The sequence below is a fragment of the Anopheles merus genome, chromosome 2R (assembly GCF_017562075.2).
Source record: "Anopheles merus strain MAF chromosome 2R, AmerM5.1, whole genome shotgun sequence".
Classification (NCBI taxonomy): Eukaryota; Metazoa; Arthropoda; class Insecta; order Diptera; family Culicidae; genus Anopheles; species Anopheles merus.
Window position 1 is genome coordinate 6120708 of NC_054082.1, and position 18596 is coordinate 6139303.

General features: G+C 48.9%; 2 protein-coding genes across 4 annotated transcripts in view; one reads left to right on the forward strand and one right to left on the reverse strand.

Moving 5' to 3' along the window:
* LOC121590475 (gonadotropin-releasing hormone receptor) overlaps nt 1-12468 on the forward strand; it is a 36966-nt gene extending 24498 nt beyond the window's left edge. For 2 of the 3 annotated variants that reach the window (XM_041910201.1, XM_041910202.1), the window contains exons 4-6: nt 7803-8011; nt 8107-8237; nt 11638-12468. In XM_041910201.1, coding sequence (XP_041766135.1) covers nt 7803-8011; nt 8107-8237; nt 11638-12019 — 722 coding nt within the window. In that variant the 3' untranslated portion in view covers nt 12020-12468. The remainder of the gene's footprint in view (nt 1-7802; nt 8012-8106; nt 8238-11637) is intronic. The other variant, XM_041910203.1, reaches the window with a different exon arrangement.
* Nucleotides 12469-12863: 395 nt separating this feature from the next.
* LOC121590473 (RNA polymerase-associated protein CTR9 homolog) lies at nt 12864-17145 on the reverse strand. The gene is made up of 4 exons (XM_041910194.1): nt 16861-17145; nt 16670-16768; nt 15659-16591; nt 12864-15579 (listed from the first exon to the last, which is right to left on the reverse strand). The coding sequence occupies exons 1-4, from the start codon at nt 16900-16902 to the stop codon at nt 13033-13035; spliced, it is 3621 nt and encodes a 1206-aa protein (XP_041766128.1). The 5' UTR covers nt 16903-17145; the 3' UTR covers nt 12864-13032.
* Nucleotides 17146-18596: the final 1451 nt, after the last annotated feature.

Consider the following 18596-nt stretch of genomic DNA (forward strand, 5'->3'; position numbering starts at 1 on the left):
GAGGCAGCGCTTGCTTTCCGAACGATGCACAGAGGTTCTGCCTTCTGCGCTGTTTGTGTTTGGCTTCCACTGCAAAGCCCCCTCCCGAACGAAGGTGATTAATTGCCCGGGCAACAATTAATTTGGCAAATTGAGATTTTCCCAAGCTTTTTTTTTTGCTGGGAGGCGGCAAGGGACCATCCTACCAAATTGGAAGTTGCTCTGCATTCGAAGCGTTTTGGTGTCCGGACTGATGGCGTGCCCTGGAGTGGAATCAATCTCACTTTCGTCCTTACGGTTCGATCTACCCATCCATTACGGTGTGTTTGCGTTCTTGGGAGAGGTTCTTGTTTGTTGGGTCAGGCTTTTCGGTACGAAAAGCCAAAGAAACTCTCAGCTCACGGTTCACGGGTGGGCCGAACGGTTCAATTCAATCAATTCTCCCCGAACTCGAGCAACTTTTTAGCTAATTATTTAAATAAAAGTACGCCTTTCCTTCCCTTTTACCGGTGGCAGCGAGTGTCGGTTTGGGAAAAGTTTTCCCGCCAAATTGACTTTATCGCGTTAATTGTGTAAGTGTTGCGCAACTCTCGCTAAATGTCACGGTTTTTCATTACAATAACCGCACCTTAGCAGGTGGCTGCGTATGCAAGATAAACCATTAGTTTGGTGTGGGCCGTTACGGTTGGGATTGCTTCCCGCTCGCTCCCAGGCAGAGGAGTGATTTACGCTCTGGCGCGGGATGAATGGTAACCAAAAAAACGCGCTCGGCTGAATACTTTCCAAAGGTGAAACGAAAACCACTACCCACCGGCCAAGAACCGGCTTTATCAACGGCGTGCAAAACGGGCGCAAACGAAACGATTTTCGCTATCTAACCTCAGACCGTGACACACCATCCATCACGCGGTCGAGCATGAGCGGCTGTCATTAATTAGTTCTATTGGCACAAAATGAGGCCCACTCACGCCACGGGGGCTGCTGCAATACGTTCGGGGCGTGTTCTGCGGGTTTTAATGGTGTTGTTTTCTCGTCGCTGGAAAATGCCACCGAAAGCAGCATACCGTGTTGCTTGCAGCTGATTGCACGAAACACACAGGACCCCCCCCCCCCCCCACGGATGGCTGGAGCAACCAGATCCGGGAAGCTTCTTGTGCACGCCATTTCACTCGCCACTGGAGATAATAAACTTTTCTCGAAATCGTAGTCATAAAATATGAAGCAAGACCTCTGGGTATGTGATTGCATGATTGTGTGCTTTACTGTTTGTTGCGAATTAATTAATTTGTTTCAAGAAAGATACAAACATATTTAATTGCATCACTGCCTCCCAGACAGATTGTCGGAAGGATTTTCTAAAGCCCGCCCTATTGTATGCAATCCGCATTACAAAAGCTTTGTTATACAACAGCACACTAACCATTTTAAGCACTTTGAGAAGAATTGTTTGCTCATTTCGATGTAAACGAAGTTAGGAGCGTTCTGCACTGTTGGAAAAGTAGCTATCAAACCATTGGAGCATAACTTTTGTCCTTCACTCGCTCGGCTGCACCTTTTCCAGCTAAAATGCCAGCACAAAAAGATCGAGCGAGTTAGACAGAAATTCGGTCTTTGTATTGTAGGAACGTTTCCCTTTTACAAACACTTCTCAAGTACTACGCACTATTGAAATGGGTTTTTAATTAAAGGAGAGCGCGGGGGTTTTTGCTTGGGAAATTATTAACAAACGCTTACCAAAAACCATTCGCCCCTTGTTTCGAGGCATCAGTCTCGGCTGCAGGCTAGGTGAGAGCGTAAAAGATCGCAGGGTTATGAACCGATCAAGGTGAACGCTTTGCCTAGCTTTCCATTCTGAACCCGCGTAAACAACTTCCCTCTTGCAATTTCCCACCAAGTAGATGGATTCCACTCCCTACAGCTGCTTCGGTTGGTGCAAATTGTGTAATTTTTATTTGCTCTCCGCACGCCATTGCACTGCACACAAAGGACCATGGCCCTGGTTCAGCTGCTGCTCGATGGCACGGTTTGCTGTACAGGGACAGGCAAGGAACAACGCAAACAACTGAGCAAGCGATTGTAAACTGACCTTTTTGCAATAATGAATTCATTCCTGGTCCAAGCTCGGCATATCGGCAACACAGAAGTCCATCCCGCATGCTTTGCTACATACTCCTTAAAGCGTTCTCGATTTCAACCTTTTTGGGGTAACCATCCAGAACCTTTTCTTCATTTCCATTCGAGTTTATTTAGGTTACGTCAGTGGCCCAATCTTTTTCTTCGCAGACAACCCAAAAAAAGCCTATTCATAACCGTTTCGTTTTCACCCGATTTGCATCCGATCCAAAAGCTCCATGGCAGACTCCATCAATCAGCAAAAGGGACGTTCGTCGTTTGCATTGGACGTTCGGCATACCTTTTTCTGCGTTTGGGAGTGGCGTGTCCATGGCCATTCACAAATCGGGCGACAACGCCGAGGGGCAAGCATCCAGTGGGGCAATTTGATCCGACAAATTAATGCTATATCATCACCGGGAGGGGGGTATTTTTGCCGACCCGGGCCAATCTAAATTGGTCCCCTTTTTCTGTGATGAAGCGCAAAAGCGGGGGGCTTCACCAGAACAACGCTTTAAGTACTATGCGATAAACGCTTTTCGCAAATGGACCATAAAAAAGAGACTCGAATAACAGTATCACCAGTCGGTCCATATTAAATTGGTGAAAAATGTAATTTCCTTAAAATGGCTGAAACTTTTACAGAGAGTTTCTCGTTCATCATTGCAAAGCGAAGCGATTTACTGGTACAAAAGCCACCCTATTGGCATCCTATAGGCGTTGTCACAGCAGTAAAAAGCTCACTTTCTTATATTTTACCTTGCCAATGATCTCTCACCAGCACCAACATCCATCAACAACCAGTGCAGCAACGAAGCCAATCAATCGGCACTGTCAAACGGTGAAATGGTGCAGCAACAGCAACAGTTGCACCTGGTCGGTTTCGGTGCATGCATACAACACGCTTTTCTCACAGCCTTTTTTCCGAGTTTTTTTTCCTGCTGTGTAATACAACCATACGCTTCCATTTCAATTAACTTTTTACCTGCAGGCTAAAAGCTGTTGCTGGCTGAATGATGGTCCAGCGCTCAACATATGCACCGAGCTGGAAGTAAAGACAATGATAATTGAAATGTACGACACGCCGTTTCGCACGCCAGAATGGTTGCTGGAAATTCGTTCGACACTTTTTACCTCAACCGTTCGTGCTTTTATGGAACGTATTCTTTTAAAAGCTTGCTACAGGAGAAAATAGAAATGTATTCCTAAAAGCAACCTGTGTCCATACGTTAGGAGGGAATGTTATTGTGATTTTCAAAATGTTGAACGCTGAAATGGGCAAAATAATTTCAAGAAGCTATGCAAAAATGCGTCTGAAATGGGTTTAAAAATCCATTTTAAATTCATATGGAATTATACTTTCTAATTACGAACCCAACCAAGCTAAGCCAACCATGAGTGTGTAGCACAAAGCGCCGAAGCAAATAAAGTTTTTGCAACACGCCGTTCGGGTCGATGTAAATTCATACCACTACTCCCCGAGGGTCAGATCGGAACCGTTCTCGGAAAATGTCCAAAATTCACCTAATCTTCCCCATATGTCGACACTATGCGTCTCGGGAAGGTACAACAAGAAAAAAAGGTCAGCAAAAACCGTGTAAAAAGAAACGTCCCCGGTTGGCTCATTTTCCTAGAATTCGGCCAATAAATCAAGGAAGCAAGCCTAACATAACCAGCAACAGCTGAAGTGGACCAAAAATATATCAACCACACACACACACATACGCCATCTGTTTCCGGGAGCATCGGGAATGGCACACGCAGGGTGAAGGACAATGCTACGAGTCACACAAACACGCACAGTTTCTCCCACTGAAGACGTACGAGAGCCAAACCCCCTCCACACTGTCATGCTCGTACGCATACTACAGCGAATGTATGTTCTATTTTTAGTTTTATCCGAAATGTTTGCCCCTCGTTTTTATCTGTATCGGATGGGTTGGGGGGGATGGATCGTTGTTTTATGCTGTGCGCACTTTACAAACTGTCTGTTGCAATATGTTCCTTTATCCACATTCCTGTACACATACATGCGCACTCACACGCGCCGGGATACAAGTTCACCCGCTTACAACCGGGAATCGCATCATCCGAAACGTGTGGAAACTTTCTTCGCCGACATTCTTTAACCTTTCCCGGGGAACTTTATAATTCGAGCGCACAAGCAGGAGCGCGAGGGAAGAGCGGGAAGGGAACAAAAATCTGCCTCGCCCAGACCCCGGATTCGTTGGCTGCTGACACTTATTTATGTTCGAACCCCGTCGCCGCCCCATACAGCATCGCGCGCAGCTCAACAGCTTGCGGAAAGGGAGCAACAAAAAAAGGAATATAAAAATGGCGCTACGGGTACTCGTGCGAGACGTACACTTACACTTTCAGTAAAGCATCGCTTTGCGTGTCGATTTTACGTACGAACGTTCGTTTACACAACTGCAGGGCAAATTGTCGCTGCAACAGGCGCCAAACGCTTGGATAAGTTATTGCAGCATTCACTCAGCAGGCTGTTTTCCGCCGAATGCGCCTGACATGTTTATGTGAGAGTGTGTGTGTTTGTGTGAGACAGTAGCATAAATTAGATTATTTTTCGTCAGAATCGTATTTCGATTTCAATTTCTACGAAAAATCAAAATCAACACATTGAGGTTGTTTTGTTGTGTGTGTGCAAAATGTGTACATATTGCCTTCCTCGAAACCCCCCGTAAAGAAAAAAATTGTGCTAAAAAGAGTGAAAATTGTATTAAAAACGCAAACTTGTTCCTTTTACATTTTTGACACACATCACACACACCCGAAAGCAAATATTGAGGCATCGCATTTGCAAACAACGACACCGGCACACGTTCCCGTCCAGCCACGTTTGCCGATGGAGCCGCCTGGTACGTTTCGGCGCAAACGATGGGTGTGTGTGTTTTTTTGTCGCAAAATGCCGCATAATCCGATTATTATAGTGTAATAAAAATAGGCTGCAAATGTGTGGTTCATTTCCACTGTTGGGGGAGGTATGTGGAAATGAATAAAAATCAATCATACTCATACCAAAGCGTTTGCCCCATTTTCAATATTTCCCGCTTCGCGCTGACGTCTCTCACCCGGGCTGGATTTACTTGTTGACAGTGATTGTGAATAGGATTGTGTACGGGCCCCCGGGCCCAAGCCCCTAATCAAATGTTGTGGCTCACCATAGCGAGTGTTTTTTTTCTCTCTTCCGTATCTTCATAGTAGTTCGTCGCATGATAAATGATTTATTGCATGCCTCTCTCCGGCTCCGTTCGTGGCGCGTAATTTAATTTGACCGTTTTGTTCTTATATTTATGAAGCGTGCTGTACCACCGACCGACCGCTTTATTTATAACTGTATCACAAAGTGTAAGCCTTTTCGGCAGCTTTTGAAATTGACATTGTGTGACGGCACACGGACACGCCTCCAACATTGTACCACCACCGTCACAACAGCAGTGAATTATTACTTTAGGCGAACTTTCTCACACCACCGCTCAGCTCAAGCGCGTGTTAATCGGGTTAGCCCGCATGCAAACTTTCAGCGGAACTCATTTGCGGTCTCAAATCTTCTCACTACCTGCCAGCGAATGGTTAGTGATGAGGAATTGTGCCACTCCATAATTCGATCAACGAATGTGATGTGACTTTCACTGCTCGTTTTACGGCAAACGTCAGCACTCGATTCATCAGAATTCTACCACAATTCCCCGTAACTCATCCTTATGAATCCTTATGGGGGGGGGCGTGAGTGGAAAATCAAATTTCGTTCTCCACATCACCGCAAACTTCATGCAAATGGTTTGAAAATTGTACAAAATGAGACGCTCGGTCGAATGGAATGCTGCGAAATCGTCCCGAAAGGTTAATGGCGTCCCGGTGGCATTACTCGAGAAAGCGCTTAGCACAGCCACATTTGTCTCGACGCTTACACACACACACACATACACTTTCAGTGACCAGACCAGTCCGAACGGTGGTGGAAAACGATGACGGAAACTGATCTACGTCCATAAATTTTCCACCACGCATCTGCACCGCCATGTATTAACAAGCGGCAAGAATATGGTACCCGCTGACGACTTGAGACGACTTTGGGTGGTACCACTCCCCCCTCCTTATTGCCACCACCACGCCGATACAGATTGTCCTTTTCGGTCTCGGCAATGGGTAATGGTTGGTTCTGGCTTTTAAATTGCTTGCTGCTTTCCCAGCCTCGGGTTTGGTTAGCATAATTCCCGCTTCGAGTTGACAGCACAACGTGGCTAAACGTGTCTCTTAGCATTGCGGCTTAAAATTCTCGTTGCGTTTTCCCCATTGCGCACTGGATGCTGTGTGTGTGTCTGTGTGTGTTTGTGTGTTTTTCTTCCGGTTGCTACGGCTACGGTCACCTTTTTCCTTCTTTGCATCCATCCAGCCAGCGACAGCATCATGAAATACGACACTCCTTGCAAAGTTTGACATTTCCAGGCCATATTTCCCGCTCGCGCAAGGGCAATATGCTGTGCGTGCGTATAGTAAATTAAATTTCCGCACAGGTACAAATGGGCCGGTACGGAAGGGAGCCGTAACGAAACCAAAACAACAAAAAAACAGATGTGCCAATGTAAAGCCTGTAGAAAGGCGTGCGAGCAAAAGCGTTTCGGTGAATGGTAGCGCTTGCAGTGCTTCCGAAAATAGAACTTTTGAGATATTTTTACGTGCACGTTCCCCGTTGCTAGCGCTTCACGGTATCGTAATTAATTAATAAACAGCTTCCTTTTTACTGAGAATGAGTTCGGTTTACTTTTTTAATGTTTATCAAAACAAATTGCTCCACCCTTGTGACGCTCCATCGGAACAGAGTTATGCATGCCGCACCGGTGGCTGGCGGCATGTGTCGAACTCACAGCGTGATGCAGCACGTGTGAGACCTGCACGCCACAACGGGGCGGTGTGTGCACATGTCCGCAAGGATATTAAACTTTCCCAGAATCGGAATGTAATCAAGCTCAATGTGAGCATCATTTTTATGACTAACAACCAGTACACGAGGCGTGTCGGAATCAGAAGAGCGCCGGAACGTGCTAAATTAGTTTAATGAAACTTCAAACGGCGCAGTTGTACGATCCGAACAAAAATCAAACGATTCCTCAACACCGAGTAGTTTGCAATTGTATAAATTTTCGTTTAATATAAATCATCTCCCAACCGCAAAGATTAACGTATATTTTCAATCATTCTGCATCATGCCGTTTGTTGATGGTGTGTTGCAGCGCCTGCTTTGACCGGTAATGTTGTAATCTGCCCGGCAACGAACGATACACCCAGCCCAGGATGTGTATCGTCCGGGCTACCGGGTTCGCGATCCCGGGTGCCATTAAGCTGCCTTCTTTTTCGGCCTCTCTTTTGGGACGTCCATTTCCTTCAAACCACAGCACAACCTAAACCATTCCATAAATTATCCAAAAATTGGCATCGCATCACGGAATCGATCCATTTTTTTGTGTACGGCAGGCGAGAAGATGATTCCGTTTTCGCTTCAAATTGCTATCATTCGGGCTGCCTCGTCCGGGACGGTTTCACCCTCCAAAAATACACACAACAGAAAGCTTCCTGTTCTTGTTTTTTGTTGTTGCTTTGGGCTTGTCTTTTAGTGGGTTTAATGTTTCTCCGGTGGGTTGTTTTTCCGTGCCTTACTCTGAACCATATTTTTTCTCGTGAACGTTTTGCAGGTAGTGAAAAAATCTTCCGCATCGATACGTCGGCCGTCGACCGGACGACGTACTATCGGCGCTCCGACACGAACCGTCAGCGGCTGATACACAAGGCGAAGATGAAGTCCCTCCGGATATCCGTCGTCATCGTGGTGGCATTCGTCGTGTGCTGGACACCGTACTACATCATGATGCTGATATTCATGTTCCTGAATCCGACCGAGCGTGTAAGTGCCCCGTCCCGGTTGAAGGGGTTTCATGTCCGTGCGGCAATGTTTACTAACACCCTGTTTCCCGCCCTCTCTCTCCACCCCGCTTACAGTTCGGCGAGGATCTGCAGTCGGGCATCTTCTTCTTCGGCATGTCGAACAGCCTGATCAACCCGCTGATTTACGGTGCGTTTCACCTGGTGCCGATACGACAGCGACGCAATCAGTACAATCAACATGTAAGGTACATATACGCTCGCTGGCTCTAGTTTCGGTGTTGCCCCGCGCTAGTGCTGCATTGCCGTCGCTTCCGTGTTCGCTGCTATGTGTGCTGTGCGTCTATGTGTGCATATATATTGCCGTCGCTTGCTTCTAAGTGTTGCCCAGCGTTCCTGGGGCTTTCTGGGTAAAGTTAAACAAATGGATTGCGGGCTCCGGGTGCCATTAGATTGATGCGTGCTCGTTCGAATCCGAAGGCGGCACATTAACGCCTGGTGCTTATGCAACACTCGTAACACGGAATGACCATTCGTTCGGCAGTTACGCACGCCCGAAGTGGATGCAGCCGATGCCTAAAGTGTCTTCCGAACGAGCGGCCGAGCAAAGTCGTGAATGGAATCCGTAAAGAGGGTTCTTGAGAAATGCCCAATGCAGCCCAAGGAGAATGGGTTTGGTTTTGTCCCTGAAATAGTATTCTACTTCATGCTATACTTATTCCCTGCTGGTTAGATAGATTAGTAGACATTTTGGAGCGATAGGTAACGTTTGAGTTGATTTTGCTTCAAATTTTTACATTTTTGTCCAACATGCATCCTCTTAAATTGAAATTTCAAAGCATTTTGCATACCTTTAGGCGCTTCACAAAGGTCAGAAAGGATACTACCTTAGCTAATTACGCTATGCAATAAACAATCAATTTGCATGCTTTAAGGGGTAGTAGCAAGTGGGTAAAAACGCCTCAAGTTATGCAACTTGCAACACAAAACCCACCGTATCATGTCCTTGTTAATGTGCTTATGTTTCCTTCAGCGTGGCTTTCGTCGATTCGGGCTAATTCCATCAAAGGAAATCAATGACGATACCGTAAATGGGAAGTAGTTTTCCGAATATGTCGTCGTGCGTTACATTAACGGTTCTTTGGCGAAGCGGATGACAATGATAACGATGACGACGCACAATCTTGTCGAATTAGCAACCATAATTAGCTGGGTAAGAGCTCTTAAGCTACCTCGGAGCTCTTGCTTGCTAAATGGAATCGATTGCTAATTGCGTCCCATCCAATATCATCCGATACCACGTTATCGCTTCTCTTCGAGCGTACTGGCCGTGGTCCAGTTATAAAAAGTGGTCGTGAGAGATCATTGATATACAAAAAAAAAATCAACTTCAACTTTGCTGCAAAAGAAAACACCACAACGCTACGGCGAACAAAATCCCTTGCCGGAAACGCAATCCCTCCCATTAACAAAACCGCATGCAAATCGCTTGATAGATGGATGAAAAGGACTCAACTTTTGCTGCCCCTAACGATGGGCGGGGCAAATTTTGATAACAAACTTTCCCTTTACGTGCGACGCTCAAGAGCGTTTGTGTTTCGTGCAAAGTTGGTGCGCTTTCTGTCACGTGTCCCTTTTGATCCAAACGAATGGTTTATTTGTGTCTGTGAAACGGAAAAGTGTTATCCGGGACGAAAGTTTGTCTTCCATCGTGATGGAATCACGAGAAGAGAAAATATGCACAAAACTTCCTTCCAATTCGGAGACGCAAAACTTCTCCCGCATGGCCATGCCTTGGCGGGTTTGACCCGCTGCTTTGTCCCTTCATTAAGTGCCTACGCTACGGTACAACTTTAATGGAAACATATGATTGTCGCTCCAAGAAAGTGGAACACCTCACAAACAATTTCAATTACCACAATATTCTCCATGCACCCGTCGTCGTCCACACGTTGTGGCGGAACTTATGATTAAAAGATAAAATGAGCGTAACGACCATTATCACCCATTCTCGGCTCCCTGTGAGCTGACCGGTCTTTGTCGCGATGTATCCACGATGCAATATTGTGATATGCTGCTTAAATGGTCGTATTTTTCTGCTTTTAGTGCTTTCGTTATAGCGTTTTCATATTTTACCCGTTACCTTTGTGTTGCCGCTTGTGTGTGTTGCCCAGAGGAAACCATGCTCCGCTACCGTAGAAAACAATCTTGCTTATCTTGCCTATCTCCCCTCCTAATCTAGCTTGTATATTATTTTGTCTGGAACATGGAAACGAAGGCCAACCGCCCAAGGATAGTATGCACGTTATCTTTGGCGGAATTTCTTGGAAATATTTTTCATTTTTCCCGCTACAATGGGATGAAGGAACAGAGCTCTGCCGCTGTCCTGCTTTTTCTACTAGACTGAAAAACAATATAAAAAAGGGAAAAGCGGATATCCGCTGGGATGAAAAGCCCACAATCGCATGGATGGCCATCCAAACCCCCTTCATTTCTACTTACCATCCAAACCGCTGCGGAAGCACCATCTGCTGCTCACTACCTTGAAGGACCTCAAACGTCGCACGCCCAACAATTACCATACCTTCCCTTTAGATATGCCAAAGAAAAGGCACCGAAAGGATTGGCCAAATCTTTTGATCAGCTCAGTTGCATAAAAAGCTCACGCGTTAAGCAGGCAGACCCAGAAATTACACCAACACCACCAACCTGCTGGGACATCATTGCGCTTATCAGACCAACAAAGAGCATCTTGCCCCGCTGGCCGGCTACCTCTTTAATGCTTCTGCTCCTGGGTGTTTTGGGTACGGAACAGAGGCGGTGGCTTAAAAGGATCGCAGAAAAGGTTAATAAACGGAGTGAAATGCGAGCCATTAGCAAAACCATAAACGAAACAACTTTGTCATTGCGATTTGCATAGCTTTAGGCGTTCTGTGTTGTGCTGTCTGGCGCTTCGCCTGCCAAATACGCCCCAAAGTATGCAATGCGCAGTACAGTATGGTGACAAATGTAATGCATTTCACGCCGTTAAAAGCGTGTTTTGTGGGGAAAGAAAGAGAGTTCTTTGCCACACGGCACAGTTCACCATCCGTGCTGTAGTACTTTGCGCAAAAATCAATTACGCCGTACATCAAACTATAGTTACACCGTGTAATGTGGGAATTATTTAGAAAACGGGTTTCTTTGCTTGGTTGTTTCGCTTTTACGCTGATTGATTTTAGACGTTGCCACAAAGGGATTTGAAGATCAATTTCGTTATCGCATCACATGTACCCGAAGCTTCTGCTAGTCGTGCACTTCATCGATTGGGCGTTTGCTTGGGTGCCACCCCGTGATATGGATTATGTTGATCTACACTAACACACATACACACATCCACACAGGGGCATACGGCTGACTTTGCACAACTGATGCGATCTCCCATCATTTTCGCATCAGCGCACTTCTTTAACGCTAGACATATTGTGTTCGTGTTCAATGGCCATCAACAAAAAAAAGGAACCAGAGAACAAATCCTTCTATCGTAGATGCCCTGAAACCATTAAATATTGAAAAGAAAAAAAAAACCATGCCGAAACCATCTGTTGATCATTTGCTTTTTCTCTTTCTTGTGTTGGATTACTCTTTCCCTTTCCGCTCTGTTTGCAGGGAAGGCTCTGTGTACTTTCAGCGGTCGTCCACCTTCAACCATCACAATGGCCACCAGCGGAACCTCAACCCGCACATCAAGTTTTCCAACTCGCACTCCAACCTGCCGGAGGAGATATCGCTCATGTCGCTGGAAAAGGACCTCCGCAGCCTGGATGAGAACGTGAACCAAATCCACCAGAAAGGTGCTGGTGGTGGTGGTGGTGGGGGAGGAGGAGGAGGCGGCGGCGGAGGCGGAGGAGGTGTTGGCGGTGGGATCGGGCTCAGCCTAGGCCTAGGAGCGGCCGGTGTCGGCGGGTCACGGGTCAAGCGGCGCAGCTTTGCCAGCAAGTTCCTGTCCTTTTCCCGCCTGCTGCAACGAAACCATCCGACTAAGCTTTAAACCGGGGCTTAAAGCTTGCACACGAAAGACAAGGCGCATCCATCGTGGCCGCGCACGTGTTTGTACATACAAGGCAAGGTGATACCATGGCATGGCAAATGGAAGTTAGTTGCTCTCTCGCTTAGGTTTAGTGTATCGTTTAGACAGGTTAATTGATGTAGAGGTAAGCGAATTAAGTGTTAAGCTCACTCTCTCTCTCTCTCGCTACGGAGACACTACAGGCAGGGCCTGAGATTAACGAGCGTATATGTGTGTTTGTCTGTATCGACGCTTAGTGCCACGTGGCAAGTACTTGTTGGGTTGTAAATCACCGAAACAATCAAGGGCAGCTAAAGGGACGAGCAGTAGGAGTAGTAACGCATTTTAACACATTCCAGAGTCTATTACTGTGTTGCTGTACAGCATTACGGAAGTTGTGTTTGAATTCAGAGAGGTCTATTGCGGCAGCCGCAAAAAAACAGACAGACAGGCAAAGCTGCTAAATAGAAATGTTACAAAAATGAGAAGAACAAAAACTAGCATCTATGTGTGTTAGGGAGAAGTGGAACAAACGGTTTAATGCAGGGAATGTCAACAGTGAGTGTAGAAGAAGAATGCACGTGACGAGAGAAATAAACGAAAGCAAAACCGATGTAAAGAGGAATTGCACCCAAAAAAGGCTTAAAAAAGCTCTAACAAACATAACATAAAACAGGTTGTTGAACTGATGAATTGCCCGCGCCCGCGGGCACAAAGAAGCGTTGTTGTACAATGTTCCTTCGCCGCGGAGAGGGAGAAGGAAGGCGGCAGAAGGCGGAAAACATATATACATATATATATATATTTTTTAATAAAACTAAACTACAATTACAACCCGCCGTTGTTTGGATGCTGTTTCCAGTTGGCATAACTTTATTCGATTCAATACGATCGGGTTGCTAAAATCTAGCTGTCTTCTTTACATGTAAAAACTGCACACGCTACCGACAACACCCCCTGTACCCGTGCGTCCGGAGGGTGGACGAAGAAACCATTCACTCCGATTCCGAGCCCGAGACGGACTTGCGCGAGATCGGCGATGCCTGTCTGCTGCCCGAGCCCGACCGCGACCTGGACCGCGATCCGGACCGCGAGCGGGACCGCGAACGGGACCGTCGACTTCCCCGGCTTGCACGGCTTCCACTGCGGCTGCGGCTACGGCTGCCGCTCTTACGGCTTCCAGCGCTCTGGCTGCGGCTACGCGACCGGCTACGCGACCGGCTACGGCTGCGACTTCCGCCCGATCCGGAACGGCTTCTCGAGCGCGATCCTTTCGCACTGCCCGACCGGCTACGGGAGCGGCTGCGCGAACGGCTGCGGCTACGCGAGCCACTTCCGGCACGGCTACCGGCTCGGCTGCCCGAGCCCGACCGCGACCGGGACGACCGTGAGCCCGACCCGGACCGCGACCGGGACCGCGACCGACGCTGCGACCCATCCGAATCTTCATCGTCCGACGCGATGCGGCGCTTGCGCTTCGTTGCCGGCGCGCCCGACTCACCGCCCGACTCGTCCCCGCTCGCTATCTTCAGCCGGCTGTCGTCGCTGTCCGACTCGCTCGTCGACACGGTGGCCTTCGACAGGATGCGTCCCTTCTGCTTCTGCGACAGCCCTTCGTCCATCGCCTTCTGGCGCTTCTTCTGCCCGCCGGATGCGCCCTTCTTCTTGCGCTTGCGCGACCCTTCGCCCTCCTCCTCCTCGCTGTCCGAATCGCCCCCACTTCCGCGGCGTGCCTTCTCCTTGCGCTTCCGACTGCCGCCGCCACCGCCCTGCGATTTGCGCGGCTTCTTCTCGCCCTTGCGCTTCCGCTCCTTGGGCGCTCCCGAGCCCTCCTCGCCGCCGCTACCGCCACCCCCACCGACCTCACCGCCGCTTGCATCCGAGTCGGAGATGTAGTCCTTCCGTCCGCGGCCGCCCTTCTTCTTCGCCTCCGGCGCCGGCTCGGCAAAGAACAGTGCGTTCTTCGTCTTCTCCTTGTACTCCTGGCGCTTGAGCAGCATCTCCTCGTGCGCCTTGCGGCGCATCTCCTCCATCCGGCGGCGATCCTCCGCCTGGCGGCGCTTGAACTCTTCCCGCTCCAGCTCCTGCTTCTGGCGCAGCGAGCGCTCCTCTTCGTCGATCTTGCGCGCCCGCGACACGTGGTACTGCGCCTGCTGCAGCAGATCCTGGCACTGGTTCGCTTCCGTCTCGGCCAGCGCAATGTTGTACCGCGTCTTGTCGCCGTGCACGGACAGGTAGGTAAAGTACTTGTGCGCCAGCCCGAGCTCGTGCACCGCCTGCAGCACCACGCTCAGGACGGACTTCTCGTCGCGCAGCACAAACGTGGCGAGCCGCTGCAGCACGAGCGCAATGTTAAACAGCAGCACCGTGTCCTGCGGTGCGACGCGCCGCGCCTTCAGCAGCGTCATCTTCGCCTCCTTCAGCTTGCCCGCCCGGAAGTAGGCCCGGGCCAGGTACTGCATCACCTCCACGTTGTTGTGGCGGTAGAACTTCTTCAGGCAGTTTTCGTACATCTGGATCGCGCTAATGTACTGCTTCTGCTCCACGTAGATGTGCGCAATGTTGATCCACACGTCGCAAAAGTCGGCCGTCGCTTCGCGCACCTGCGCAAAGATGTCGCGCGCCTCGATGATGCAGCCCTTGTGCGCGAGCACGGCGCCGATCCCGTTCGCCGCCCATATGTTCTTCGGATCGTTGCGCAGCACCTGCTTGTAGATGGCGAGCGCCTTCTCCTGGTGCTTCTTTTCCTTCTCCTTGTCCCGGTTCGGTTGGTGCAAGCTTTGCAGCCAAAAGTTGCCGAGCGCGATGAGCGAGTAGGCGTCGCTCGAGGTGGCCGGATTCTTCAGAATCGTCTCAAAGTTCTTCTGCCCCAGCGTCCACTGCATCTTGGCGAGATGCAGGTTGCCGAGCAGCGACCGGGTGTCCGGGTTTTCCATGTTGATCTTCAGCGCGTCCTTGAAGAAATCGGACGCCACGAAAATCAAGCCCTTGTCGCGGGCCATACACCCCAGCCGCAGGTAGCAGTCGATGTAGTTCGGGTGCTCCTTCAGGATGTCCTTGTACAGCTTGTCCGCCTTGTCGAACACGGCCATCGCTTCGTACAGCCGGGCCAGATTGTACGTCATCGAGACGGAGATGGAATCGTAGTACTGTGCGTCGTGCTGCGCCTCAATCTTGGCCCGCTCGATCGCCTGCTCTAGCTTCGACATTGCCTCGTCCAGATTGCCCAGCCGGTAGTGCAGGGCGGCCACGTTGTTCAGTATCTCGGGCGGTATGTCCGCGTTCACCTTCTCCGTCAGGATGCTCGTAGCGGTGCCGTACGCCTGCAGCGAGCCCTGCAGATCGTTCTGCTCGAGGATCTGGGCCAGCTCGATCCACGCCTCCACATCGTCCGGGAACTGCTCCGTTACCTTCTTCAGATGGTTCTTGGCAATGTCACGCTTCGACTGCGAGGTGGAAGTCGCGTACAGGGAGCCCAAAATCTTCATCGTCTCGTAATTGCCCGGCTGTGCTTTCAGCACCTTCTCGAAACACTGTGCAGCCTGCAATCAAAACCAAAAAAAAAAAAACCCTCCCCGTTAGCTCTCACCGTTCGAAAGAGTCCGTCCCGCACCGACTTACATTTTCCGAATCGCCACGATAGATGTACATCTGTCCGAGACCAAAGTGGGGCAGCACAAAGTTCACCGGCGCAAACTGCGTCGACTGATAGTAGTACTGGAACGCCTGATCGTAGTCGCGCTGCACGTGAAAGGCGCGTGCCAGCTGGTAGCAGCTTTCCGCACGCATCGCTTCATTTTCCGTATTGTGGAAGGCGTGCAGCGCCAAATGCTGCACCTTCTGGTAGTCCTTCTTGAAGAAGAAATGGTTCGCCAGATGGTTCAGCACCATCGGGTTGGTCGAATCGATCGTGTACGCCTTGGACAGCATCTGCACGCCCATCCGGTTCGATTCGGGCTCGTGCAGGTTCAGCTTCAGGATGGCCAGCCCGACCAACGCACCGACGCACTGCGGCTCGAGGTCGAGCGCCCGCTGGAACGCTAGCTTCGCCTTGTCCGGATTGCTCAGCTTCAGAAAGCAGTGCCCCATACCGAGCCGTACCGCGGCCGGACAGTTCGGGTTGGTTCGTAGCGCCTTCTTGTAGAACGCCAGCGCACCCCGGTAGTCCTTCTTGTTGAACGCAATGCACGCCTTGCCGAGCAGGGACGGTATGTTGGAGGGCGATTGGTTCAGCACAAAGTTGAACTGTGCATCGGCCTGGTCCATCTTGTCGCCCTCCAGCAGACAGAAGTACGCACGACCGAGCAGATGGTTCTGATCGTACATGATGATCTTGTCCGCGGTCGTGTAGAGGAGCGTCGCCTTCAGGAACAGGTCGCGCTTCTTGTCCTTCGATTTTTCCCGGTTGGCTTCCTGCACGTAGTACGCGGCCAGCATATCGTACGCACGCATCTGGTCCTTCTCAAAGTCCCGATAGTGGATGTTGGCGTCCACGCGGGACGCCTCGAGGATTTTGATGAAATCATCTGTTTTCTTTTGCTTGTAGTACGCCAACTGAAAACGGGGAAAAGGGGAGAGGGGGGGGGGGATGATTAACATCGAATATCCGGTTCAAAAAGCGCCTGCACTTACCGCGACTGTCACCCACGTATTGAGCTGGGAGCGCTCCTGCCGCAAGATGCCAAGCACCTCTTCACCCTCGGGAAGCTGTTCCGGATCGAGCTCTATAACCTGTTGTGGGAATAAACGACACGGCAAACGTTGGAAAGTAAGTATCGGTCGGGAAGAACGTCCCACAACTCGCAGAAATTCTGGCATCATACCTCGTCCGTGTCCCTCAGCGGGATTTCAATCGGTGCAGCCATGTTTGCCGCGCGGCCTTCCGCACAGAAGACGACGTAATAAACACACTCTCAGCGCACCGTCGCACTGAATCTTACCTGCTATCAGGAAGTAATGCACCACTGAGTGCAAATATCACTAAACTAAGTACCGAGTTATCGTCGCTTTTGTAAAACACTTCAAACTTTAAGATAAATTTTCACCAAACCACAAACAACGCACCAAACGGTGTGGAAAGAAATCTGTTTTGTGTGCGTGTGTGCGTGTGTGTGTGTGTTGTGACAGTTTCTTGCGGCTAATGTCAAACCAATTTAATGCGATGGGTTGATTTCTGGCGTTCGTTTGAACAGCGCCATCTGTGGGTGAGATTGAGATCCTGTTGAGGATTAGGCTCCTCCCATTTTTTGAAATGGCAATGGTGGTTGCATCTTGAATTTTTAAAATGTTCAATGTCCTTAAAACGTGATGTTCTGAATCGACTTAACTTATTCATTTATTTACATTTTACTTCAGATGAGTACAATCACCATATTACGCAAGATTATTTAGAATATTAAAGGAAAAACAATAATTACAACAAATATATGAATCAGAACAAAGCGAATCCATACTAAGGACAGTAAGAATACGAAATAATCCAAAACAAAGCTCTTTTTTACATACAACTATCGCTTTCCAGTCATTGGAATTAACTTTGGTTGCCATTCAACGGATCAGACATTTTACCTCGCCCAACATTTTACCTCGCCCGCTTCATTCCTTTGATTTAGTTAATAAATAATTGTTGCCCATTTACGACGGTCCTCCCGAAAGTGGGCAACCATCGGGAAGCAACACCATATTTCCGTCGTTCCGCAGCTGCCAACGATTAGATACAGCCGGAACGAATCAACCAAACGCATCTCATCTTCCCCTCAATCGCCCTCAGCGCGCGCACACGGTCTTCCCCGAGTGCTAAGTACTTTTTATTTGGCGTTAAATTTCCAAATCAATAGCATTAAAGCAAATAATGATGAGTGCGACAATAAAAGCATCCCCATTTTGTCCTGTGCTAACCTGGGCCTGAATTGCGCACAATTCTTTACGCAACAACGATTCGGCGATGTCCTTTCGATTGCGTTGTCCTTTTGTGCTTGCGCGTTCGTTCTGTGTGCTTGCGCAGGACGCAGCACAGGAGTGGCGTAGGTAGCCTGCGGGCTAAACACGAAGGTTTTCCATGTTTTTTTTTTCTCCATTCAACTAAAAGACGACAGTGAAAAAAAAACCGGACTATGCGCATTTTGCAAAAATTCATCCATTTCAATTGGCTTCGAGTGCCGCAACGTCTGCCGTGACCATGTCAAACTTGTGCTAAATCCTTAGCATCAGGTTTGATCTTTCGGCCCTTTTCCTTCCCATTTTCTACTGCCTCGAGTGGTTCTACAGTCACACTTTTCCATTGTGCTCGATTGTTGTCCGGCTTTTCTTCAAGACGGGGCAGAAAGAAGCGAGAACATAAAGCACACACACACACACACACACACACACAACACTCGGTGACTGGCAGCAATTATGTCAAATTAGAAACATAAAAGGGCGATCTGTTGGCAGGAATGAAAGGAAAACGATTAATGCCAATTATATAAAAACTCCCGAGAGAGAGAGAGGATGAACGACGAGTGCGTTTGTCCTTGTTCTTTTTCGTTACAAATGCTAGAAATATTGTACAATTTCCTTT